Source organism: Pleurodeles waltl, chromosome 6 (genome assembly GCF_031143425.1).
Source record: "Pleurodeles waltl isolate 20211129_DDA chromosome 6, aPleWal1.hap1.20221129, whole genome shotgun sequence".
NCBI classification, from domain to species: domain Eukaryota; kingdom Metazoa; phylum Chordata; class Amphibia; order Caudata; family Salamandridae; genus Pleurodeles; species Pleurodeles waltl.
In genome coordinates this window covers 1419473004-1419498775 of record NC_090445.1, presented here as the reverse complement: position 1 = coordinate 1419498775, position 25772 = coordinate 1419473004, and the positions used below count along the sequence as shown (strand labels likewise).

The 25772-nt window shown below is 42.8% G+C and overlaps 1 protein-coding gene and 1 long non-coding RNA gene across 8 annotated transcripts in view; one reads left to right on the top strand and one right to left on the bottom strand.

Annotated features, from left to right (window-relative positions):
* The window catches only part of LOC138300909 (uncharacterized), an 86848-nt gene extending 76452 nt beyond the window's left edge, over nt 1-10396 (bottom strand). Inside the window, exons 1-2 of the long non-coding RNA XR_011205041.1 lie at nt 10268-10396; nt 5561-5645 (exon numbers count right to left, since the gene is read on the bottom strand). This is a non-coding gene — a long non-coding RNA (uncharacterized lncRNA). The remainder of the gene's footprint in view (nt 1-5560; nt 5646-10267) is intronic.
* The window catches only part of KAZN (kazrin, periplakin interacting protein), an 808570-nt gene that overhangs the window by 441283 nt on the left and 341515 nt on the right, over nt 1-25772 (top strand). The window contains exon 1 of one of the 7 annotated variants that reach the window (XM_069240782.1): nt 10095-10259. The exons of the other annotated variants lie outside the window; for them this stretch is intronic. Within the exon in view, the coding sequence (XP_069096883.1) occupies nt 10229-10259 (31 nt within the window). The 5' untranslated portion in view covers nt 10095-10228. Of the gene's footprint in view, nt 1-10094; nt 10260-25772 lie in introns of those variants that run through there. 7 annotated transcript variants of the gene reach the window in all.

The following is a 25772-nucleotide window of genomic DNA, read 5'->3' as shown; positions in this document are numbered from 1 at the left end:
CGTTAGCCTTATCCTTGTGTCTTTAAACTGTATTTTCAGGTTACAGTAATCAAAGCCAATAATACATTTTGTTTATGCAAATAAGAACCATTTTTTTCCTGAGGAGCACTAAAACTACCTAAAAGTGTTCTGACTATGCCTCCTTACTAGGAAACACCTGTATTGTTCTATCAAAATAATAAGCAATTGTTGTATTTTATTTTTAATAAATTGTTGAATTGCAAGCATATGGCGGCCGCCTTTAGGAGGCAGCATTTTCTTTTTCCTTATAATTTTTGTGACTTTTGATTGCACCCACCAGCTCTACCTCTGCCAATAATTTCAATTGTTTTTATGAACTAAACTTGCACTGCTTTTGTGCCTGTTCTGTGTAAATGGTATGAAGCTTGCACTGCTGTTGTGCCTGTTCTTAGTGTGTGGTATAAAGCTTGCACTTCTGCTGTGCATGTTCTGTGCGTGTGGTATGAATCTAGCACTGTGGCTCTGCTTGTCCTGCGTACATGGAAGAAGCCTGCACTGTTGTTGTGCAGGAGCAGCTCCTCACCTGCAAAACCTTTATAGTTAAAAACATAATAAACTCTGTTTATTATGTTTTTACTATAAAATGGGGTGGTGCCACGGGTGTAATAGGGACAGAGGAGGAGTGCACAGCACTCTCCCCCTTAATGCGCATTTATGTTTGGCCGGCCGTCTCAGGCCGGCCAAACATACATGCTCACTAGGCTCGCTTCAACCCAGCACTGCGTTGCCGGGTTGGAGAGAGCAGGCAAAGGCTCCCACTCTGCCTCTGTGCGCCCTGGCTAGGCGCCCCATTCAATCCTACCACCACTTTCATGGTACCAGCAACAGGCAAGCAGTGGTAAGATTGGATGCGGCACAGGCTGGGAGCCATGCTTGCAACGACGGAGCAGAGGAGATGGAGCGGTGCGGAAAAAAGGTATGTGTTTCTTTGGGGGGGGAGTCCCCCCTTCCCCGCCATGCGCCCCCCACCACCTTAAACTCTCCCACATGCTTCGCCTGCTGCTATGCCTATTCTGAGCTTATCAAACTTTTACTGCTGCTGTGCATATTCTGCATGATTTGTCTGAAGTCCGCACCTTTTCCATGTCTATTCTGGGTGTGTGGTTTGTGAGCAAAGTATATAGCTTTTACTGTTGTTATGTCAGATCTGTGTGTGTGATACAAAGCTTTAGTTCTTTCTGTCTCTTCTGTGTGTGCTGTATGAAGTGTAGGCAGCTGATGTGCTTGTTCTGGATGTATGATATGAAGCTTCGTTCTTTTGTACCTCTTCTGTGTGTATTGTTTGAAGTGTGGACGGGTGCCATGCTTATTCTGGGTGTATGGTATGAAGTACAGTTCTATTGTACCCTTTATGTCTTTATTGTATGAAGTGTGGACGGCTATTGTGCTTGTTCTTGGTGTATGGGATGAAGCTTAGTTATTTGTGTCTGTTCTAAGTGTATTGTATTAAGTGTGGACGGCTGCTGTGATTGTTCTCTGTGTATGGGATGAATTTAGTTTGTTGAGTCTGTTCGGTCTGTACTGTACTGTACCTCTGGGCTTGCTCTCTGTGTATGACATGAAGCGTAGTTATGTTGTACCTCTTCTGTGTGTATTGTATGAAGCGTAGACGGCTGTTGTGCTTGTTCTCGGTGTACAGGATGAAGCATAGTTCTTTGTGTCTGTTCTGTGTGTACTGTATGACGTGTGGACAGCTGCCGTGCTTGAGCCAGGTGTATGGTATGAAGCTTAGTTCTGTAATACCTCTTCAGTCTGTATTGTATGAAGCGTGGACGGCTGCTGTGCCTGTTCTGGGTGTATGGTATGAAGCTTAGTTCTGTTGTACGTCATCAGTCTGTATTGTATGAAGCGTGGACAGCTGCGGTGCTTATTCTTGGAGTACACGATGAAGCTAAGTTCTTTGTGTCAGTTCTGTGTGTACTGTATGGCATGTAGGCGTCTGCTGTTCTTGTTCTGGATGTATGGTATGAAGTATGGTTCTGTTGTACCTGCTGTGTGTGTACTGTATGAAGTGTGGATGGCTGCATTGCTTGTTCTGGGTGTATGGCATGAAGTATGGTTCTGTTGTACCTGCTGTGTGTGTACTGTATGAAGTGTGGATGGCTGCATTGCTTGTTCTGGGTGTATGGCATGAAATATGGTTCTGTTGTACCTGCTGTGTGTGTACTGTATGAAGTGTGGATGGCTGCATTGCTTGTTCTGGGTGTATTGTATGAAATATGGTTCTGTTGTACCTGCTGTGTGAGTACTGTATGAAGTGTGGATGGCTGCATTGCTTGTTCTGGGTGTATGGTATGAAGTATGGTTCTGTTGTACCTGCTTTGTGTGTACTGTATGAAGTGTGGATGGCTGCATTGCTTGTTCTGGGTGTATGGTATGAAGTATGGTTCTGTTGTACCTGCTGTGTGTGTACTATATGAAGTGTGGATGGCTGCATTGCTTGTTCTGGGTGTATGGTATGAAGTATGGTTCTCTTGTACCTGCTGTGTGTGTACTATATGAAGTGTGGATGGCTGCATTGCTTGTTCTGGGTGTATGGTATGAAGTATGGTTCTCTTGTACCTGCTGTGTGTGTACTATATGAAGTGTGGATGGCTGCATTGCTTGTTCTGGGTGTATGGTATGAAGTATGGTTCTGTTGTACCTGCTGTGTGTGTACTATATGAAGTGTGGATGGCTGCATTGCTTGTTCTGGGTGTATGGTATGAAGTATGGTTCTCTTGTACCTGCTGTGTGTGTACTATATGAAGTGTGGATGGCTGCATTGCTTGTTCTGGGTGTATGGTATGAAGTATGGTTCTCTTGTACCTGCTGTGTGTGTACTATATGAAGTGTGGATGGCTGCATTGCTTGTTCTGGGTGTATGGTATGAAGTATGGTTCTCTTGTACCTGCTGTGTGTGTACTATATGAAGTGTGGATGGCTGCATTGCTTGTTCTGGGTGTATGGTATGAAGGATGGTTATGTTGTACCTGCTGTGTGTGTACTATATGAAGTGTGGATGACTGCATTGCTTGTTCTGGGTGTATGATATGAAGCTTGCAATCCTGTGCCTGTTTTGAGTGCGGAAAACTAGTATTGCTGCTCCTTTCTGTGCCTAGTGTAAGCAAGGCCTTTGGAGTCAAGCTAATCTACGGTTGTTGGGCTTTCCTAATGATGTTGGATTTGCCACATTTGCTGCATAATCTGAAGATGTTGACACCAAAAAAAGTTCTAGCTCAAATAGATCAAATGTTATTAAAAAGTGTCCTGTGCAGTTCTGCACAGTGGGGGGTCCTTTCCAACAGTTAACAGCCCACCAGTCAGTTACAGATCGCCAAATGCAGGAGTTAAACTGATACTAAGCCTATGCAACTTTGCCCAGACTTTATTATTAGTTCAAATTGCAAAATAACGAAATTATACTACTACTGATTGAGACGTGTTATGCCTTTCCTGCATCACAGTTCTGTCAACCTTGCCCCATAATTTAGTTATCGATTGCTACATAATCCCACTGGCCCTGATACTATGTGTTAGGACGGTCTGTTGTGAGTTAATGCTGGAACAAGGGCCAATTATATTTTTATTGCAGTAAGGAAAACCTGTTGAACGACCAGGTTGTGTAACATTGTGTTTTCTTTTCCTACCACGGTATGCCAGCCACCGTGCCGTGGTGAAAGTAAAGGCTTGTTGGCCAAGTGAAAAGTGCCTTAATTAAATATACTGGTAAATCCCCGGCTGGATTTCGTCATGTCTGGTACACGTGTGGCACAGGCGCTCTTGCGGTGGGCACGGAAGGGATATACACGTGTATATTTAGCAGTGATTGTTTTATTTTGTTTGTAGAAGGCGGAAAAGGAAGAGCTGTTTTCCAATTAAAACCGTCGCTTGCGCCAAGTTCCTTTCTGAAAAGCATCTCAAGGTCGTCTGGAAGTGACTAAACACGTTTTACTGAAATATGCTTTGGCAGAGGGAAAACATTCTCCGATTTAGACTTCGTCAGGCTGCTCAGACATCTGCCCGAAAATGTTTCTTTTTTTTCATCAGAAACGAGCGCAGATATCAAGTGTGACACTTTATCAGCCAGCGCTTTGTTTGTTTGGCCAGCAGCGCTTTGGTGCTGTGCTTACAATATTAGAAGTGAAACTGCAATGCCCAGAATGCAACTGGGGAAGTGTGTCAACATATGACGTGGGACCACTGACAATTACGAACTTACTGAAGAAGCCATTCCACAAACCTAGACATCGGTAGACAGCTTCCTCTGGCGTTCGTAAAAGGCCGACCTAAAATGATGAAAACATTTGTTGCTTATATCACCTTTAACATATAGATATAGATGTGGCATGTCGCGCCAGGGCGCTGGGCACACACCTTGTGGAATAGTCTGAGAGCTCTCCAGTGTGAGATATTCAGTCTGTCCTGGTATTTGAGCTCACATCACTCAGGCGATCTCCCCTTTAGAAAGGCCAGCACGCACCGCACCCCTCAGAACTGACCTAGGATAACTTGATGTTTCATGACGTACGAAGCCTATCGATGCAGGGTCCGAGGACAGTAGAGTCTGGGATACCGGTGAGATGGATTTGGGTGGGGCATTTAGGATTCACGTTTGGTCTAGAAGCAAGGGCATGGTTATCTGGCAAGCTTGTTTTGCATACTCAAAACGTGGCGTCACTATTTCAAGTGAATAACTTCATGAATGGTTGGGGTGGGAGGGGTGTGGGCTTTCATATGAATGATTTTCCAGAAACACTGCAGAGGATGACTGCTTCATTGAGTCGAGGGCTCCTGATAAATGTTCATTTTCTACTCACAGTATGGGCTCTGCATGAAGTTGGGTGGGTATCAGGGGTGTTTGTTTCTATGGACATTACATGGTATGCAGAATGTAAATTACCATTTGGTGATATGTGTTTTGTATGTGAGTGAGTGTTGAAATGCTTATCCTGGGCACAAAATATTATGCTGGTGACTTGCAAGCATAGCGGTTTATGCCATCCTAAGGTCACCTAAGGAGCTGAGGGGTGGGTGGAAGACAGAAGAGTTGAGACAAGATAGAAGGAATAACTAAGGGGCTCTGTGGGTGAAGTGGTCTTCCCGAATACGTTCCCATCTCACCATATGGAGCAAATGTGTTCAACTGTATTCTTGAATTCATTTCCTGGGTGATTTGGGGGAAGGAAGATGTGGGGTTTGACTGGTCATATAGGATGTTTATTTTGTATGCGTGTCACAGTGGTCACGTGGGGTGTGCGGGATCATACAGAATATTTTTGCTGCACATTGTAGGGCTAGCAGCCTGTAAGTGATCTACCAGGATGAGGAGGAATAAGAGATTAAAAAGAAATCTAAATGTGTCTGACATCGTTTGCAGGCCTTTTGGCTATGCCAGTGCTTGTTTTATTCCGGCATTGCTTTTGTAAAATGTTATTGTTGGGGGAGCTGCCCTTTCTCCGCCAATATATATAAAATTGACTAAAAGCAAAAAATATTTCTTTAGCCTTTAAAAGCACACGTGACGATCGTTGCTTCTGACACATATGTAACTACTTACCTTGTGCTTCTTGTGACTGAGCAGAATGCCAGTATCCACAGTGAAGTTAGCCAGTGGCTTGAGAGAACTGATCAACTACCCCATGCTGTGGTGGGCAGAAAAAAAATGTGTAAGACACAATAATAAAGCAATGGATGAAGAGGGCTAGCTAAAAACCCCAACAAGTATGTTATTTATATAATTTGAGTAAAATCCCAAAAGTTCTTGGCTAACACCAGACATACAGGTCTTGCCTGCAAGAGCTTTTGGCTTTGCCAATGTGTTTTAGCCATGTTGTACCCCAGCGTGGCTGCTTTTCTGAATGGCTAAAGGTTAGTGGTGTCGAGTAGAGAAGCATGGAATGGAGTAAAGTGTAGTACAGTAGGCTAGAGTGGAGTGGCGCAGAATGGAGTAGAGTGTTATGGATTAGAGTGTAGTGTCATGGAGTACAGTACAGAGATGTAGAGTGCAGGGACATAGAGTGGAATCGAGTGTCATGGCATACAGTGGAGTAGAGGGTCGTAGAACTTCATGTCATCGAGTGGAGCAGAATGTTGAAGAGTGGAGCAGAATAGAGTTTTGTGGAGAGTCTTAGAGTAAAGTGTTGTAGAGTGGAGTGTTGTAGAGGTTTGCAGAATGGAAGGTTGTAGAGTGGAGGGCCGTAGAGTGGCAAGGAGTAGCGTGAAGTGCCACAGGTTGGAAGGTCATAGAGTGGAGTGTCATACAATGTAGTGGGGTGGAGTAGGGTAGAGTGTTGTGGAGCAGAGTTTTGTGGATTTGAGTGGAGTGTCATGGAGTAGAGTGGCGTAGTCTGGCATGGAGTAGTGTCAGCATAAAGTGGTGCAGGGTATTGTAGGATGTTGTGGTATAGAGTGGAGTACAATGTTGTAGAGTGGAGTCTAGTTTTATAGAGTGTAGTGTCGTTGCGTGGTGGAGTGTCACACAGTTCAGTGTCGTAAAGCAGAGGGTCATAGAGTGGAGTGAGCATACATGCCAATAGACTCAATTCAGGTGGGAGACTCCTGATTTTTTTTTAAAGCCAAAAATGGCTTTATTTTACCTGCTCCAACCTGGAATTGTCTGTTTCAATAGAAGTCAATGAAGAAAATACATTTTTCCAATTAGTTTTTTAAAATTCTGACTTTCCTCTTCAGAAATGTTGGCACGTATGGTTGAGTGGGTTAGAGTGGAGTAGCATAGAGTGGAGGGTCATAGAGTGCAGTGTTGTAGAGTAGAGTGGCGTAGAGTGTTTTGGAGTGGCATAAAGTGTCAGAATGCAGTTGAGAGTCATGAAGTGGGGTACAGTTGACTGGCATAAAGTGGAGTGGGGTGGTGTGTAGAGTAGAACTGAGTAGTGTCGTAGAGTGGAGCATATTAGAGTGGAGTGTCATAGAGTGAAGCAGTGTAGAGGGTTGTGGAGTGTCAAAAGAGGGAGTGGCATAATGTGGCCTTTGATGAAGTTGTACAGAGTGGAGTGGTGCAGAGTGAAGTAGTGTTGTAGAGTGCAGTGACGTAGGGTGGAATAAAGTGTGGTAGAATTGAGAAGAGTGGAATGGAATAGAATGTCGTAGAGTGGCCTGTCACAGAGTGGAGTGGTGTAGAGTGACCTAGCGTGAAGTGGCATGGAGTGGTGTTGAGTAGAATAGTGTTGTGGAGTGGCATAGAGTGGACTACAGAGTTGTAAAGTGGAGGAGTAGCTTCGAGCGGAGTGGCGTAGCATAGAGGAGAGTGTTGTGGAGTAGAGGGTGTGGTAGCGCACTGCCATTACAGATAACACATTTTCAATTGACAGGCCCATTACATTTGCACAAACACATAGGTTTACTGGTAAAGCTATGCAGCACACAAATGATAATGTGTAGAAATTGTACCACCTAGTGTATTCATTTGTTTTGATCATTTTAAAATGTGTTTCTACCACGCTTTAGAACTACCAAACTTGTGCTTCATGAGTGCTTCCCTAATTCTGAAATATTTGCACAGTTCATTTAGAGATATTACATTTTTGTTGTGTGCTAGAAAAAATAATTTTCTACAGCCTTCCACCAGCACAGCCCCAGTATCCAGGATGATTGTCACATAACTTCTCTCACATTTAAATCAAAGAAAGAAAACAGCAAGCTCCCTCTGAAGACAGAGCCTGACATTTGACTTCTGTCTTTCAATGCATGGCAAATGTGACAAAATAAGAACATAATTTAAAGGCCTTGTTACAGAATGTGAGCACTTATGGAAGAATATAGTAAACAGGCTATGCTTCATGCGAGGGACAAAGACATACTGGACAGCTTAAAACAAATAAAGCAAGCAAATAGAAAGCAAGCAACTGTGAGTTACAAAACTCAAAGCCAGTTGTGAGCAATGGGAGGAATGCAGTCCAGGGAAGCTTTCTGAATGTCCACAAGAAAGCTTTGCAAGAATGGTAGGCTTTGACCTACAAAGGAATGTACAGGGATGATAGGAACAAGATAGAGGAAATTTAGGAGGAGCGTTGTAAATGGAGAAGCCTTTCCAAAAATACTACTGTCCTGCCAAATGCAGCAATGTGACTGTGGGTGACTCACTTTAGGTGTGTTTTCCACTGGGGAGGGCAGTGGGGTTGTTTGAGTAATCATATGGGATTCTTCTGTTCTGTGTCAGTGATAATACATTCAGGCATATTAAAGGATGTGCATTGTGTGTGTGTGATTATATGGGATGTTTATGTCCTATGCACATCAGAAAGGACTTTGTGGGTGGTAGAGTCCCTGGAATGCAGTGAGGGAAAATACAAAAGTTATGAGTGGTATACTTGTATTAATCTATGGTGATCAACTAACTCCACATCATTAGGCACAGATTCAGAACTTGGGTTTTGTGTTAGCTTAATGCATTGTGGGTGTTTTAGTCTTGATTTGCTTCTTTTTAAGTAATTAGACTGATAGTAGTGATTTATAGTAAAAAGTTCAGGATTGGAAACAGATGCCTGTGATGATATGGAGGGTTTGTTCACCCCAAATTAATCTCCGCCACTAGTAATTTCTGCAGCCTCACTCCTATCCCATAGCAATGAGCTCTGCGATCTGTAAATGACCTCTGAACAGTACAGGGGGCAGACAGCTGCTGCAAATACCAAGGGGGGTGTGGGGTATGACAGGGAGGGGAGAGATTATTATTATTTTTTTTTAAACATACCGTTCGTTGCCGCTGATGTCTCCTGCCCCCTCGCTGTTCCTTCTTTCCTGTTCTGGTGTCCCAGCGAACAGGCTCCCCAGCAATTCTGGCACTGCTTTCATGCTCAAGCTAGCATGAAAGCAGCATCAGGATTGGTCTGAGTGGCAGTGACTGCCACTGAGACACAACCCCGGGGCCTGTGCAGTTTCTCCAGCCCGGCTGTGTACATAGCCGGGCTGGCGAAACCTAAGAGTGCATGTGTGTTGGGCCCGGCGTGAGATGGCCTACCAAACACACATGAGCACTTAGTTCACTCCATTGTCATCTGTCCCTCCCACTTCCTGTGGCCTAGCCCCGCCCCTCCCCTCCCTTCACATGCTGCTATGATATTCAAGTATTGTTTTATTTTTCTGCTGATGGCTCTTAGTCAGTGGGGCGACGCTCCTCCACCATTGCAGAGGAGCCGCCCCCGGGGGCAGGGTTTATGTGAGGTCACATCAATGGTGTGGGAATTAATTATCTGGGCTGTTTGTTTTTTTGTTATGGGCCTGGGAACCGTCCCTTTTCCATGCACATCACAAGAGTTTATACGTACACTCTTGAGAAGTGTGATTTCCCACAGAAGTTAACTGGGATCTGTGAAGCTTAGGGGTGTTGGATCCATATTATGTTGTGTGTGACACGTTTGGACACGACCTGACCTGACAACTAGAATTTGCTTGCTCCTTTTGGTGCAGGACCAAGGATTGTTTGCATGTGGCTGGTTCCTGTTTGAAGTCGCACCACTGTGGACTGGAATGCGACCTCGAACAATTACTGGAGATAAAATCACATCATCTTTGTTTTTCTCATTGTTTTGTGTGCATCTCTTGGAACGCATGCAGAGCAATGTGTAACGTGTTTGTGTTCACATTACCTGATTTGGCGGAGTGTATGAGGTACGTTTACTGCGTAATATGCTGGCTGGTTGGTGTTACAGAGAATGCTTTATAACGAACATGAGCTTTGTAGGGATTGCTAACTGTGATATCGTGAGGATTTTGGGGGCCCCAGATAAGAAATATTTTGATGACCCCTGATTTTAACAGCTTTGAATTTAATATACTTTTTTTTTCAAATGCAAGTTCCATGTTGCCTAACAATGTTGACGTATATGTTAAAGGTTAAGATAAAATACATAAAAGTGAGATGGAGAGAAAGTTCACTTTGCAAGAGGAACCCTTGGAATGTTGGGGCCCTGAGCAATTACCCAGTTTTGTCCCCGTGCCACCTGCGCAGTACATGGCCTGCTTATGACCACTGACCAGTTTCCTACTTCCCTTGTGAAGAGCCAGCGCGGCTGCAGCCACACCTCCCGGCTCCTCCTAGTTACATCACCAGCGCACACTCAGCAACCTGTGCTCGGGTCAAATTCCTGGCGGCGCAGGTAAGGCAAACAGCACTTCCTGCAGCTGCTGAGGGAGGAGCCGGGGGAGAGTGACGGATCCGTCTGCAGGCTCTCGGAACCGAGCCAGCACCTGCACCTGCACCTGCACCATGAAATCCGACCGGGAGGAGAGCAAACCTGGTACGTACCGAGCGGGGGGAGGCGGCTGGGGGCACCTCCTGGTGTGCAGGTATTGCTGACTCGGTCTCAGCCCGCCCGGGCCCTGCCTGCTGCTGGGGGTCACCAGTGGCAGAGCCTCTCGCAGCTCCCGGCCCCGATGGATGACGTCAACTTTTTTCAGTCTGTCCTCAGTGTTCATTCTGTGGAGGTAGTGCCCCCCGCCCCCTGACTCCTTTCATCAGTTGGGGCAGCTGACCACCCCCTCCCCGGGAGCTGCTGCACAGTTCGGTGTCATTCTTAGTGGAATATGTTGCCTGACCTGTCATCGCCCAGGGCGACCCCTCCCACTTGCTGTGCTTGCAGCTGGTAGCGGGCACAGGTTCTTTCTTGGCGCTTAGTTTACTGGAAACAAGTTCGTGCCAATGGTTTTCACGTTAGCTTATTTAAAGTCGGGTGATTACGTTTCCCTTACCGCCCCGCCAGGTGTATCAGTTGACCAGGTTGTGATTGCTGTGTACAGTTGTGGTATGTGGTTTTGGGCCATCTGGACATTTGGGGTTGAGTGGCTACATAATGAAGTAAGGGAGACGGTACCCATCGGTAAAAAATATACCTCTCAACGCGAATATTTAGTTGAAGGATGCGGCGGCAATTTTCGACGGAGGAGCTTTAAATGTTCTTAAGTCAGTGTTAGCAACTGAATCCGGAAAAACAAACTTTTCCAACCGCGTTATCTCTTTATTTGTTGACAGGAAACACACCAAGTTCACCCACCCCCTGTGACTCCTAACTAGTACGTGCTAACAGAAAACAAGAGAGAACGTACTCCCAGGAGTTTGCTATAACGTGATGCCATGAAAAGAGATGTTTGTAAATAGCCCTCTCCCTTCTGCCCAGTGATACATGCTGGCGTTGCCGTTCACTCCCGACTTCACTGCAGTGTGTGCATTGTTCAACTGTTGACTGTCTGGTTTGTAGCCCTTTTCCTAAAAATCAGGGAGAATAGAAGCCATCATATCTCAGAGTTTTTAATTATGTTTCGTGGTTGTTCTTTAAAGTCTCACGTTGAGTGCATAAAGCAATCGAAGTTGCACCCTGTATGTTAAATGGTGCTAAATTAATTTGAGCGTTTTTAATACTTTTTTTTTTTTTTTAAAGGACTGGTGGATCGTTGGGGTTTCTTTTAACAATATTGTGTGAGAATTCGTGCAGTGCATCGGAGGTTTACGGTGCAATGATGTATGTGTCGTCTACACGTGAATGCGAAGCAGATTAAATGTACTTCCGGAGGGAGATATGAGCAAAGCGGTGCTGAAATGTCGGCCGAGTGAGCGCCTTGTTGTACTGCATGTGGGTATTTACACGTTGGCTCACGAGGGACCATCTGCTACTGACTCGCACGTAAATCAGGCGTATAAGGACCCAAACTTTAGGTGTTTACGTTAATTAATATCTGATAGAAATCCACATGTATCCGTCATCAGGCTAAATGTTCTAAAATTGAGTTTACTCGTATTTAATAATTGAGTGGACGAGTTACTCCACTGGGACTGCGTACTACCTATATCTTAAATAAATGTTGCCCTGGACCACACCACTGGGGATCTTAGATGATGCCCTGCTACAGAGTATTGTCTTCAAAACTAGCTTCACTTGTACAATGCAGTGAAAATCCAGTGCTTCCCTAGCCCAGTCTACTGCACAGATCTGCAATGTACTGCACAGATCTGCAGCTCCCTGCGTAGTGCGCCACTCTATCCCTAGTGAAGTGTGCTGCATATAATTTCAGTGCTTCTCTAGAACAGTGCACCACATAAACCAACATTATTTTCTTTTTTGACTGTGCACTGGGTAGATCTTTAACACTGTGGCTAGAACAGTACATTGCGTAGATCTTAAATGCCCTGATAGTGCAGTGCACTATATAGATCATAATTGCTGGGCAAATACAACACACTGCATAGCACATCAGTGCTGTGCTTGAACAGCGCACATTGTAGAGCTTGAAAACGGTGCTAATACAGTGCACTGCATAGTCCTTCGATTCCGTGGTAGAGCCGCGACTGACACGACCCTTGCAGACACGTTTTCTGCTAACGTAAAATGTCACAGAAGTTTGCAAAATGTTGATGTGTGATCCCTCAAACCTAAAGCAGCAGCGGCTTAGCTTGTCTGTTTAAGAGGGGCAGCATAAGTTTTAGTCTTTCACCTTATGTCATGTATGCTTGCTGTAAGTTTTTATTTTATTTTATTTTTTTAAATAATAATTTAACCAGTTTATCAAAGCCGTACCTGTGGGATTTGTCAATGCTTGTTAGAATCTGAAATGTGCTGGCCAACATAGAAAGTAGAAAATCTGAATTGGAGATTCCAATAGTGTGAACGTGACCAAGTTTTACCAACTTGTACCATCATGATTTGGTCCAGTAGTGGAAATGAAGGATAATCCGGTCCCTTCAACCACAGTGAAAGACTTGATTCACCAGCCCTCTTCAGTCTAAAATATGGGATTAAGGAAATCTCCTATATGGGTGTATATGGCCGCTAACATTGAGAGCAAATTCTTGCCTGTTTCTAAAAAAAAAAATGATGACCAGACACACAAGGCTGGGAAGAGTCAGGAAGGGATGGAAAAAACACTAATGCCAAAGCATATCATATCTAAGGCCAAGTCTTCTTGTCAAAATAATTACCATGGGAGGTCTTTTTTGTTGTAAAATATGCCTCATTCCTAACATAAATTCCATGCTTGCCCGAGAAATCCCTGGAACATGGAGTTTTGGTCACTATCCTTTAACATCTGATTGGTTGTTTCAGATTCCCCTCCCCACTCCCCCCCCCCCCCCCCCCATAAACTGGCTTTGGCACCCACAGCTAATTAGTAAAAAGCTGCATTAATTCTCTATCACTGGAAACCTTTGAAAAAACAGTATGATGCACCATCTAGTTACACAGGGAACCAATATTCCTGAAATGAAATAAAGTTTTAGAAGTCTACGCCCTACATCGTTTGCTGGGAAAATACCATTACAGTGTAATTTCTGGATGGGTTACTCATCTCTTTTGACTCCTTTTCTTATAATAATTGCAAGTCCCTCACTGGGGTTTCATTGTGTCCAAAACTGCACAGAGCAGGCCGCCCACGTGACTTAACTCTGTCATCAGAAGCAACTTGCCAAGGCCAAGCCTATCAGCCTAAATTGAGAAGGAGTAATAAAACTATCCTTACTGTCCTTGAAGATACAGTTGCATTTTTGACAAAAGAAAAAGCTAGAAGTCCTCTTCCTGCGAAAAAACAGAAACACCCAAAACTACCTGGAATTCAGGACGTGTGCAAAGAATTGGCTTTTTCCTTTACGGTTCCACAATGAGCAGACAAAGCCGATTGCTACACCTGGGAGGGGTGTGCAACACAGATCTCTGGATCATATCTGCATGAAATTGTAGCAAATTTCCCAAAGGGTGGTAGACTCACGCGCATCTCTCTCGTTTGCTATACTCCTGTCTTAAGCACAGCTATGCCATCTCAGAGACACTGCATGAATTGGTTTTGTCATACACGCAGAGTACCAAAATACTTCTCACACAGTCCATCTTTGCGCTAGCATCTCATAGCCTAAGAATCCCATCTGACACTCCTTTAGCTTAGCTAAATGCCGAGTTCCAATAGTGAAAAAAAAAAAAACAGGGCCAGACTTTAAATTAAAAGCAGCTCTAGCAAAAATGTTTTAACCAGCCCTGTTAAATTACTTTCCCTCCCCCTTTTCATCCATCCATTCCAATTCATTTTTATTGCTCTCTCGCTTTCTTAAAACGCCCCGCCATCGGTGCCTGCTGCACTTACCCTTAGGGGTCAGAGAGAGCGACAGGGGCGCCATCAGTCTTCAAAAGCTGCCTCCAGTCACTCCATCACACTGGGGAAATCCTTGGTGGAATAAATGGCCAGTCCAGCCCTGTCAAAAACGCACAGTAGGAGCACCATTCTGGTTCTTACACACGTCATCAAAACACTACCACACAAAGTGGCTATCTGACGGACACAAACTCTTCCACCCAAGAACTGCTGTGGAATGGCGTGCATCATGTCTGAAAATGTTTCAATACCTTGCCAAGCGTAGACAGGTCTATATAAATGGAACTACCATCCAGTGTCTACTCCTACGGCTTCTCTCAAGCCTCTCATCAGAGTTCTTCACAACAGACCATCTCAGTCTTCTTCAAACCACTGTCATAATCATAATCATAACCAATAAACGCTTTATTTGGTTATTTGATAAACCATCAAAGCACACGAGTAAAAAACATCTTAAATAAAAACTGACTATTTAAAAAAAAACATAAAATTGTGTCGAATGCAAAAAGATTCCCACACAGTTATTCATACTTCAGTTCATTGGTTAACAATACTGACTCATCTCGCATGAATTTACCCATGAATTCACTAGTAGCCAGTACAAGGTAAACAGCCCTAATAAATAACTTCCTTAAGATACATAAGATGATAGAATCTTATCATGCTGTGCTTCAGATCCTCTCAGCAACTCACACTTCAGTTCATTGATTAACGATACTGACACATCGCACATCAATTTCAAATGAATTCACTAGTAGACAGTACCAGGCAAGCAGCACTAATAAACTTCCTTCAAATACATAAATTGCTAAAATCATGTCTTGCAATGCTAAAACCTAAGTACACAAGGAAATCAATGCACAGGCTATAGGTTCTTTGGCCCATGGTCAAATGCACAGGTCAGTAGTGGCATGGTTGGATGTCTAGGGCAGGCAAATTAATTTTCTGCCTGTGCCAGGCACCCATCAGGTATCTAGTGACAACATATACAATTGCATTAGAGGTATCACTTTTCAAAATATGAGAGCAATCAAAAATCGATTGACACCAAGATTTAAACATACAGGGCGTATCCATTTACGGCGAAGGAAAGTGTATAAAGGGCAAAAAAAAAATATATCCTTCTCAGTTTCGGGGGCTAACCCACAAGCAGGGAACACATCAGACACTGCAATCTTTTTCAAAAGTCTAGTAAAAGATTTCAATGGTAGGCAGCCTAGACAAAAGCACACCTATAGGATCTTGGCAGGTGGAGATGTAATGAAATCCAAAAAGGATTCAAAATAAGTCACTTTAAGATAAAAAAGGAAAAAAAAAAAACTGATTGGAAAGGCACCTCTTGGACTCACAAGTAATTAGCCTTTTTCACGCGTTTGTGCAGAGTAGTGAGATTTTAAACTATTGTTATTGGATTTACAGATGCTACTAGTTTAGTCACAAAGACTTCTGATCCCAAGATCCTGGAACCAATTAAAAATACATTTAAGCCTGAGGACCATCGTAGCATTTCTTGAGCCAATAGATCCCCAAGTGAATCCCTGTATTCCTTCAGTTCCAGCGTGGTCCAAAGTCAAATTCAGTACTCCAAAGATTTCAATGTTATCAAATCTGAGATCCGATTTATGCACAAATAAAAAAAACAAAAAAACAAATCTGAATTATAGGGGTGATAACTGGACACACAAGTACTGATCTTGCAAATATGGTTTCCTCTGTGTCCAGTGTGTGAATACCCCCATACCTCCACTCTTGCAGGTTAGGCCTCCATTCTGGGAGACACTAACTGAGGACACATATCCTTGTATAAAGGCAGAATGTCCTTTGATCTATGCGGCATACGAAGGAAGCCTTTGTTGAGTTGAAGTTCGCATCGGAATTTGTCCGATACCCTGACTCCTAGATAGTCGATGCCATGGACTATTTCAAGGGTTTCATTGCCAACTTTCATTGTACAGATTGTAACCTCCCCAATACTAAACACCATAAATTTAGTTTTAGATACATTTAATTTCAAATCTGTCAGTTTACAAAATTCCAAAAATCTATCAATTATGACTTGAAGCCCCACTGGTGTTTTGAAGATAAAGAGAATCGTCAGTGAAAAACAAAGTTGGTGTCTTTTTGTTATTTAAAACAAGTGAATCTTTCTGACAGGCAAGGATTTTCTGCACCATAACATATAGGTTGGGTGCACGGACACACCCCTACTGTACGCCTCACTTGATGGGAATATGAATTGTTAATAACCCCTTACTACCCCACCGGATCTGAGCATAATTTCCCTCATACAGTTTTGCAATTATGCGGACCAGGTTCCCAGGCACACCCATCTGAAACATAAATCTTTACAGTTTCTCTCTAGGAACAAGGTCGATAGTGGACCTAAGTTCAACAAATGCACATACTATATCTACTTGGCTAGCAATGTATGTTTCCAATAGAGGAGAGCCAATTGAAGTACCTAGTCAGAAGTACTGGTCTATGGTCTAAAGCTAGCTTGAAGCGGAGATAGCACACAATTTACCCCAGCCCAGGACAGCAACTTGTCAAGAACTTGCCTTGCAAAGACGTTTTGCAGGTTGTCAATAAGGCTTATAGGCATATCATATGCGGGAATACATAGGCTGCTCTTTTTATACACAGGTATCATTGTTAGTCCCTCTCCAAGTATCAGGGTTTTAAGCCCCCCCCCCCCCCGATATAGCATTGGAGAACAGATTGATATAGCTAGTCCAGTTTGTAGGTTCGGATTTATACAGATCACCAGAATTTTGTCTGGACTGAGTGCATAAGCTAACTTGAGTGAATTTATAGCGTTGGTAGTATCTTCTAAAGAGAAATGCACATGGTCTGTTTCATATTCCTCATCAGTTCTAGTGGAAATTAATGTGCTTGGGTTTAAGGGCACAGCCCCTCTTAATTGAAAGCTGTAGGGGCATACACATTTGCAGAGTGGGTGTCCAGTTCTCAGGTTGGATATGATGATGGTAAGTCTTAATGCTATCATTACTGCAATATGAGAGGATCTGCCAGAATGACCTACTGTCCTGATGTTATATGACTGAAAGCAGATCAAGCCAAATTTTATCCTCCTTGGTTCTCTTAGCCTTGGCAAGAGTTCTTTTGTAAATCCGTCTACCCTCGTTTCTCCGACCAAGCGTGATCTCTAACTGCCACTTTTAGTTGTGATTTTGATGCCTAACATTTGACATAATACCATTTTGTCTCCTTCGCCACACTGAGCTGTGTAGGGTTGGTTCCCTTATAAAAAATACCTTGTATTTAGTAAAAAGCAACTTATGAATGCTAAGAACCAGAATATCAGAAATGAGAATAATTTCATAGTTGGAAAAGGCCACCACTAACAGGCCATAAAATTCAGCATGCAAATATGGTTTAGACATTACATGTGGCCACAAAACTCGCCAGTGCTTGCTATCTAATAGAGGTTTTGGTGCTTTACTGCTACTGTTGGTGTTGGACCTTCGAAATGCTTCAGCAGAAAGAAATAATTGTTTAAAATTGTGGTTACTATCATGGCGGGCCTCTACTTTCCTATCCCCCACAATGCCGCAGTTTTGCTTTGATGGAACTATTCTTAAATAGTTCACTGTGTTGGTCCAATCTAGTAGCCATGTTTTGAAGACACACCATTCCAAGACTTCCAGTTTCTTTTTCATATAGGGTGAAACAAAGTTCTGTTCTCTTGCCCTTATTGTGTGATATACATATAAGTCCAATGGGTGAACTGGTAAGAGACACAAACCTAATCATTCAAAAATAAGCTGAAACCACTCTGCTTTCCCTTATGGTGGCTTCCACATTTCTGACCGCTTAGTGAAAATTGAAAGCTAAATATATGCTATGATTATCTGAAACCTGATTTTCAAAAGAAAGTTGCAATTTCTATTTATCTGCTTCTTACCGTTTACTCTCTTCATCCAGAAATTGATGTTTGCTCATATGGAGCAAGAAATGCTGGTCAGTGATGTATTCTGCTAAATTTTGTTTTGTTTAGAAGGCTGCAACTTGATTTCCACATAAAAATGTGGTGAGAGACACACACTTCTAACTTCATCTGCTGCGACCATTAACTATGTAAACCCAGTCTTATACTTACACTCTGGACTCAATGCCTTAACTACCTCTAGGCTGGATAAAGGAAGAGCCCTCTGAGTTGGTCTTCCAAAAAGCCATTTGGTGCCCTTGAAGGATTTATTACACTCATCTGCACAAGACTCCCTGGTACATGCCACTCTGGCTACATCACTTCTGATGATTTACTCTTTTTATATTGGGTCCTGATTGGTATATTTTTGCTGACTTGCTTCACCTACAAGGGTTACCACAAACAATCTACAAAGTGCATTGCTGATAAAGACATAATTTGGGGATTCCTGGGACCTCTCTAGCATAATAAGCCTTCACGGTCCCAAGTAAAAGGATCCTCAGTTCAGTCAGTCTCAGGCAGTGCTTCAAAGATGATGTGCTCTCCCTCTGAGCTGCTGTTTTCCTCCCTTTATCGTATTCCAGAAAGAGATCAATGTGTTGCTCTTTAAGAAGACCCTCACTTACAGGAACTAATTCAGCTGACTTCCTACCTTATTGTAAACCTAAAGCTTGGTTATTTTGGAAATGTGCATAGTATGCAGCCACTGTTCCTTGACAAACTGCTCATCCCCTATGCTTGCTGTCTCCTCTGCTGCATGGAAAATCCATTTGGTGGATTGGACTCAGTTCCTTACTCCTCAATTGTCCTTTCTCATATCTACCCCCATGCAGCTGAATGGCTTCATGGTGGTTATCGGTGTCTAATCCCAACTTTTTTTGTTCTTACCCATGTAACTACTTCCTTCATAGGCTGATATCCTAATAGTTTTCTTTTCTCCCATGCGTCATTGTGCAAGTGACCTTTGTGCTGACATCTTCGCACCCATTGTTTATGGTGACATCCTTCTCCTGATTTGACTTTTTTCCTAAGAACATCCTTTTGAATGCCCATGATGCATCAGCTACATGTCACCCACATACAGATTTCCAGTTGTTGCTATATGCTCCTTATCTTATGCTTTTAGGGTTTGCCCTCTCTTCGCTAACTCACTTAGGTGGCTGAGCCCTCCTCATTAGCTGACCGCAATGTATGCTGTCCTTCTTGTGCTCTTCTCTCGCTTAGTCTTATCCACATCACTCTACATATATATCATCATCCATTGCTTATAACACACTGGAGAGTTGTATCCCTTCCCCCCTCCCACGTAGACTTGCCACCTTCAAATATTGGTGGTTGCATTGCCAGCGTATTCAGGTCCCAGTCGTGGCTAAATCTGCAGAACAAGGATAAAACCTGAGTCTTGTTCCTGTATTGTCATTTGGCTGATGAGGCTGATTTTTTTTTATTCTACTGTGAATTTTTATTTATTGTGTCAATATTTTAGCTCCAGTTTGCCTATTCTATCTCTGTAATTCCTGCCTAATGTCCTGACACCATCATGGTTTTCGTCAGTCCTACATAAACCCACCAAAATAAATATATTTTGGCTCGGCTAATATATATATATATAATAATAATGTGAGTGTGTGTTTTTTGGGGGGGATTTAAGTGATATCAGTGGATGGGGTATAATATAAATTGGTGATTTAATGGTAAATATGAGCTTAGTCATCCGATATACCAATCAAAAATAGATGACATATCCCAGCCTGCTATTCACTGAAGTAAATGTCCAATTTTTTTTTGCATAATATGTACTATTGGTAATGTAAATACGTCAATATGGTATGAGTCATGTGTTTGAGCTGGATTGTCATTGGTTACCTCTCTACTTGATGGACTGCCTGGGCCACTGCGCTGATATTGATCATGCAACAGACCTTTTTAAGTCGACTCAAAAGATGTCGGGAGTTATCATTAATCACAACAATTTCCAATTAACAGTGTAACACATTAGGCTACACCATGAGGTCCAATATTCAGGAATAAAGTTAAGGGTTTTATTACAAATTAATAGTCAGGTTAATATAAACCAGTCTCAAAAACATACCGTAAAGATAAAAAACCACACTACGATAACCAAATCTTCTGAAGAAGTTTAGGTGCATCAGCATAAGGCTTGTGGCTCACTGTGCCACTGGATTCAAGCTAGCCTGGCTGATTAAGGGTGATACCCTGAAACCGGTCCCAGGATGCTTGTTTCCGGTCCAGGGATGATCTGGTTTGGCAGTTCGGGCTGTACTGTTCCCATGAGGAACAAGGTTAAGACTGATTTGCATATGGCTGGGTCCAAACTGGGGTGGCATGGTGAGCAAAAGAACAATGAATTAAACCCAGATCTGTGACTGGGGGTGAGTGTTTGCATTGTTCGGCACCCGATCCATCATACTTTTGTGTTTCTAAAGTTGCCCTAAGTGGGAAGGGTATGCCCAGATGTGGGTCCCATGCTCACTGTGCCAGTGGATTCATGCTAGCCTGGCTTATGATGGGTGATACCCTGAAACCAGTCCTAGGATGCTTGTTTCCAGTCCAGGGAGGACCTGGCTTGGCAGTTCGGGCTGTACTGTTCCCATGAGGAACAGGGTGAAGACTGATTTGCATATGGCTGGGTCCAAACTGGGGTGGCATGGTGAGCAAAAGAATGATGGATTAAACCCAGATCTGTGACTGGGGGTGAGTGTTTGCATTGTTTGGCACTCCGTCCATCAAACTTTTGTGTTACAAGAAGTTCAGTTACAGAAAATTACCAATAGAATTTAGTGTTCAGAGAACAATCTTTGATTCTCTCGCTCTCTCCAAAACATGAGTAATATCTGAAGTTGTGTAGCTCAGGGTCTAAATCAGTCAAATTCTAAGTCTAGGGCAAATCTCAAAGAGTCCGATTAATGTTAAGGGGAAAAAAGGAAAATATGCTTGTGCATATAGGGAAGGTGTCAGCATTTCAGAAGCTCGGTCAAAACTCTTCTTAGAATCAGAAAGTGTTAGCCAAAGGCACACTTTGCAAAAAGGGACATTATGAAGGGGAAATGATAGAGGTCTGTACCCTTTAAAGTCCAAAGGAGATCACATGTCCAACTACCTATGTGAGCACCAGTTAATATCACACAAATCCTTCTAAGCAACACCCCTTGTTAACACCATCAGGGGTTCTATTGTCTTTGTCCATTCTTGTGTTGTATACTGCAACATGTACAGTTTCTTCCAGGGCAGTCCTGAGAATGATATTGTCCTTGAACATCAGCAACAACTCCGAACAGGGACTGTCGGCTCATCCACTCTGGTTCTTCATGCTCTTTCACCAAGGTCCTTTTCCCAGGCTCACTATTACTAAGACAGTGCAACATTTATGTCCAAGCTAACATTTCATGTGAATATTCCTGAAAAAAAAAAAAAATGCAAGAAAAAGTGAAAACAGCACTTCCTATCGAAATAAATTCATGCCTATTCAGAGCAACTTAAGCATACAGTGCATTTGTGCGCATTTAAAATGTGTGTCATTGTGCACAGGTAACTTCAAACTAATGAAAATATTAGTACATAAGTTAAAACTAATTTCATGTTACATGTTTAAGTAAATGTAATACAATGTGAAATATGTGAGCATAAATGCAGGAAAGAACTACAATGTAAATTCAAAGTAAAAACATTAGTATACACGTTACATGATATATCCTTGTTTTAAATGTTCATGCAATTCAATAATGTGAGGATAGGTTTATTCCATCTCTAAAGAATACATTTCATTTAATAAGGTAATGCCTTGCAGTATAAAAGATTCTCTAGTTTTGCAGGGAATGTACTTCAATATAGGATTCAAGTGCAATAGTTTACATTAATACATTAGATCACAAATAATATGTAGTGCTGAATGCACATAGATATGTTGTCTTACGACATGTAGGGTTTGAGTGAAATATCCGTGTCTCCATCCTCCATATCCTCATCTCTACTATTCCATCAAGTCAACTGATTGTGTACCAGGTATTTGTTGCTATGTGGAGCATTTCTTGTCGAAATGCTTTTGTTGATGCATAATTTAAGAAATATATAATACGATTTTAGGATTCTTTTAAGCAATTTGAGGCAAACGTCACACATGCCCTAAACAGTAACCTATGTTACGTTAATGTATATGTATTATTGATTTTCCTATTAGAATTTGTATAGTGCGAACAGTACAGTTGAGAGGTGCTGGGCCGCTTTAAATAGAACTGACACGTTAAGTGAGGAATCTTTATTGTTTAGTTAATAACCATAAAAATCAATGCATTGTACACAATATATAAAATTCTATAAAAGAAAGGACAAACAAAAGGAGAAAATTCTATAAAATTTTGAGGAAAAAAAACACTAAATTAATTCTGCTCAACTTCCGATGCAGATTTCACTCACACTCTGCGTTTAAATCTGATTTGTTAGCAACCGTGGATTCGTCAGATCTGTATTCTCCGTGTTAAATATCCCTGAAATTGTTATAATTCTGTTCTCGCGCAGCACTGGCCGGTCTGCCCTCAGAAGGCAGCAGCATCCTTCCTCTCTCTCAGGCTGCTCTTCTGCAGTGGCTGCCCTTCCTCTCTTTTTATTGGGCACATAGTGTGCAGCCACGTCCCAGATGATTCCCTATGAGTTTTTGTCTCTTGGTTGGGGGTTGGGGGTTGGGAGTCGAGCAATAGATAATTTTAGTGAAAGCTGTGCTTTTCTGCTGTCGGCCGTGATAATCCAAGAGTCTTTTTTCCTCGCGTCGTGCAGTAATTGGATAGAATGTTTTACAAGAAGTTTTTTTTTCCAATTCAGACAATTGTTTATGTGATTAATGAACCGCTGAGAGAATAAAGGTTACCCCCACGTGTGCGTTTCCTGTGGTTGCCTGAACTCACAGCAGGCCAGAACCCTGGACTCCTAATGAGCTGTCAGTCCTTCCTGAGTGTAGGCGGAGCTACCGACAGTGAACCTCGCGCCCGTAGATGCACCTGTCCAACCGGTATTTACAAGTGGCAACTACTACCTCACAACGCCGGTGCTATTCTGGCACCTGCGAACGAGAGCACGAACCTCCACAATTTAGCCCATCTTTCTCCTGATCTGATTTTTGATGACGTGTTTATGTGAGGGGTGGAGCACTGTTGGCTCACTCTCCATGCACGTCCTCTTCCCAAGGGGGGTTGGGATGCCATCACGCTGCTTCCCACCATTCTCCGGGGGGACACCCATAAATTAGTAGGAAGGATTACTGGCTACATTTTTCCACAAATAGTAACGTCTCCGTCCTCAAACCTCTTAATTTGTCTGATATCTTTAACATCCAGTATGGCAGAACCGAAATATTACTTAATAGAGTACTTATGTCCAGGTAAGCAAACCTCTAATTTGAACACCAAAGGCAAATCGAACAGACCAGTCATGTTTGCCGCTCATCTTGGGTTCAAGTGTGTGATTTTTTTTTTTTTTGGTTTTCTTTAAGAAGGGCAGCAAAGTAGCTAGAATATTTTGGCTCGAGAAGCAGGATGCCACAAACATTCTTGATTCAGGGGACATGACACCCGTATTTCAAGCAATACATTGTCTAAACCTTGTCCTCAAAGAGTCCTCTTTGGAGCTGCTTCACCTTGTAGTGACCCTCAGCGAACAGCTTCTGTATTTTCATAACTTCGCTGAAGTGGGATTATGGATAACCGGAACTGAAAACCATATATTCCATACCATGATATTTGTGAGACCATGTCATGGAGTTCCCAATATTGCTGCAGTAAACATTGCCCAGTCCCTTTGACATAGTGTCTGCAGAGCTTTTAGAATGTTGGTTGATGTTCTGCATAAGTGAAAGTTAGCCACCAATAGTCTGAAAGTAGTCCAGCTGTCTGCCTAAGTTTATCTTATTCAGGGTGGGTTTCAGCACTAACCAAACGTGCCCACTTATTCCAACAAGCTGTGGTGAAGCCAATAAGTCTTGCCTTTAGAAGACGATTCCTAAGCTATTGGTTTTGCTGATGCGTTTTTTCCATTGACACTGTTAAAAATAAAACAAAACTCCAAAATTTTTGCTTGCGTCACAAGGCAAATACACACTGGGGGGCATTTAAAAGTGTTTCTCTGTTGGAGAAAAAGCATACCAGGATGGCCATGGGTGCAAATTAACAGACACACAAATGCATCAGCAGCTATAATGGTTAAAACTAAATCTGCCATGGCTACTGGTGCATCACAACTCATGGCCATACAATGGTGGTCATCTTGGAATAGCTTTGCTTCTAAAAAAATATTCCACGGTAGCCACCAGTGTTCATCCATGATTCTTGAGACACCTGCAGTAACTAAAAAAAAAAAAGTTACTTTCCTTTTCAGGATGGCAGAGTGGCATCTTAAAAGCCAAGTTAAAAAAAAAAAAAGTTTGCAGATGATACTTTTCTTAGACGACATGAGCTGAAGTCCGGGTAGGTTGTGCAGCCGACTGTCCATCTTCAAAGCAATTTCATTTAAAAAAACAATATGTAAAATAAGTACATGGTATGGGCTGGTGCAAGAGAGCATTTGACAAAATGAGGAGGGTGCTTGGAATATGGGTTTGTGAGAAGCCTTGGAAGAGTGTGGAGGGTGAGGATGTGAGGGGAAAAGGAGCTGATGCTGGAGAGTTCAAGGAAAGTTATACATCCCCATGAGCACAGACACCCAAATACAATAGTCATTCTCTGATGTTAGCTGTGAAAAGATGCAACTCATCCAATCGAAAACATGGAGAAGGAGAAATTCTGTAGAGGTGGAGCAAGCACAAAACCAGGGATTAAAGATATTGAGTTTGGAACAAAACACTGAGATAGACCAGCAAATCATCCATTCATGAGCAAAAGGCAGACCCAAAGTACATCCTATGTATTGTAGTGTAGACAGTAGGTCTTTGACAAATGAAAATGTAAGCTGTCTGTAGGTTGACCTAGAAATGGTAGTTCACTTCTCTTTTGTGCCCCTACCATGGTGCTTGCTTCATTTGGACTGATTCATTATGTGTTGTTCCTGTAAATGACTTCTTTCTGGATACTCTTCCACTTCTTTCTGCCTATTCCCCACATTTTCTGTTGACTTTCTTCTGGTTTTTTAAGGTCTTTGATCACCGACAATGGGTTAGAGTTCTCCAATAGATTACTATTTATTGGCTTTACTGTCACTTTCATTTGCTTGCTTTTATTGGTCAGCTGCCAGAAGCTTCCTTCCTCTCTGTGTGTTTGCCTTTCCCCTGGAGCATGGGTGCATTGCTTGTGACCTGCGACTGCTCGTTTTTTTAGGTGCTATTTTTTTTTCTTTCCATCTTCGCACTCCACTAGAGTGCATCCTTTTAAAGCTGAGTCCATCGTGTACTTTTTCCCCTTGATCTGTGTTGCTTACTTCCACCTGACCGCTCTCCTTCCCTCATTTGTATTGCTTACCCAACCTGTCCTTCCTTGTCTATGTTGCTAGCCCTCAACCCGTTGATGTGTTGTTGCTTTCATCCCACGTCCTCCATTCTCCGTTGCTGTCCGGTTTGTTGCTTGCCCACAACTGCCCTTCCTCCTTGCTTTGTTGGCCATGTTGTTGCTTGCCCCATCTGCCCTCCCTCCTTCTGTAGTTCCCCCCACGTGTCCTTCCTTCTTCTGTTGTTGCCCTTGTTTTTGTTTGCTCTCCCACCCTTTGTTGTCCATGTGCTTGCTGTCAGCCCCTC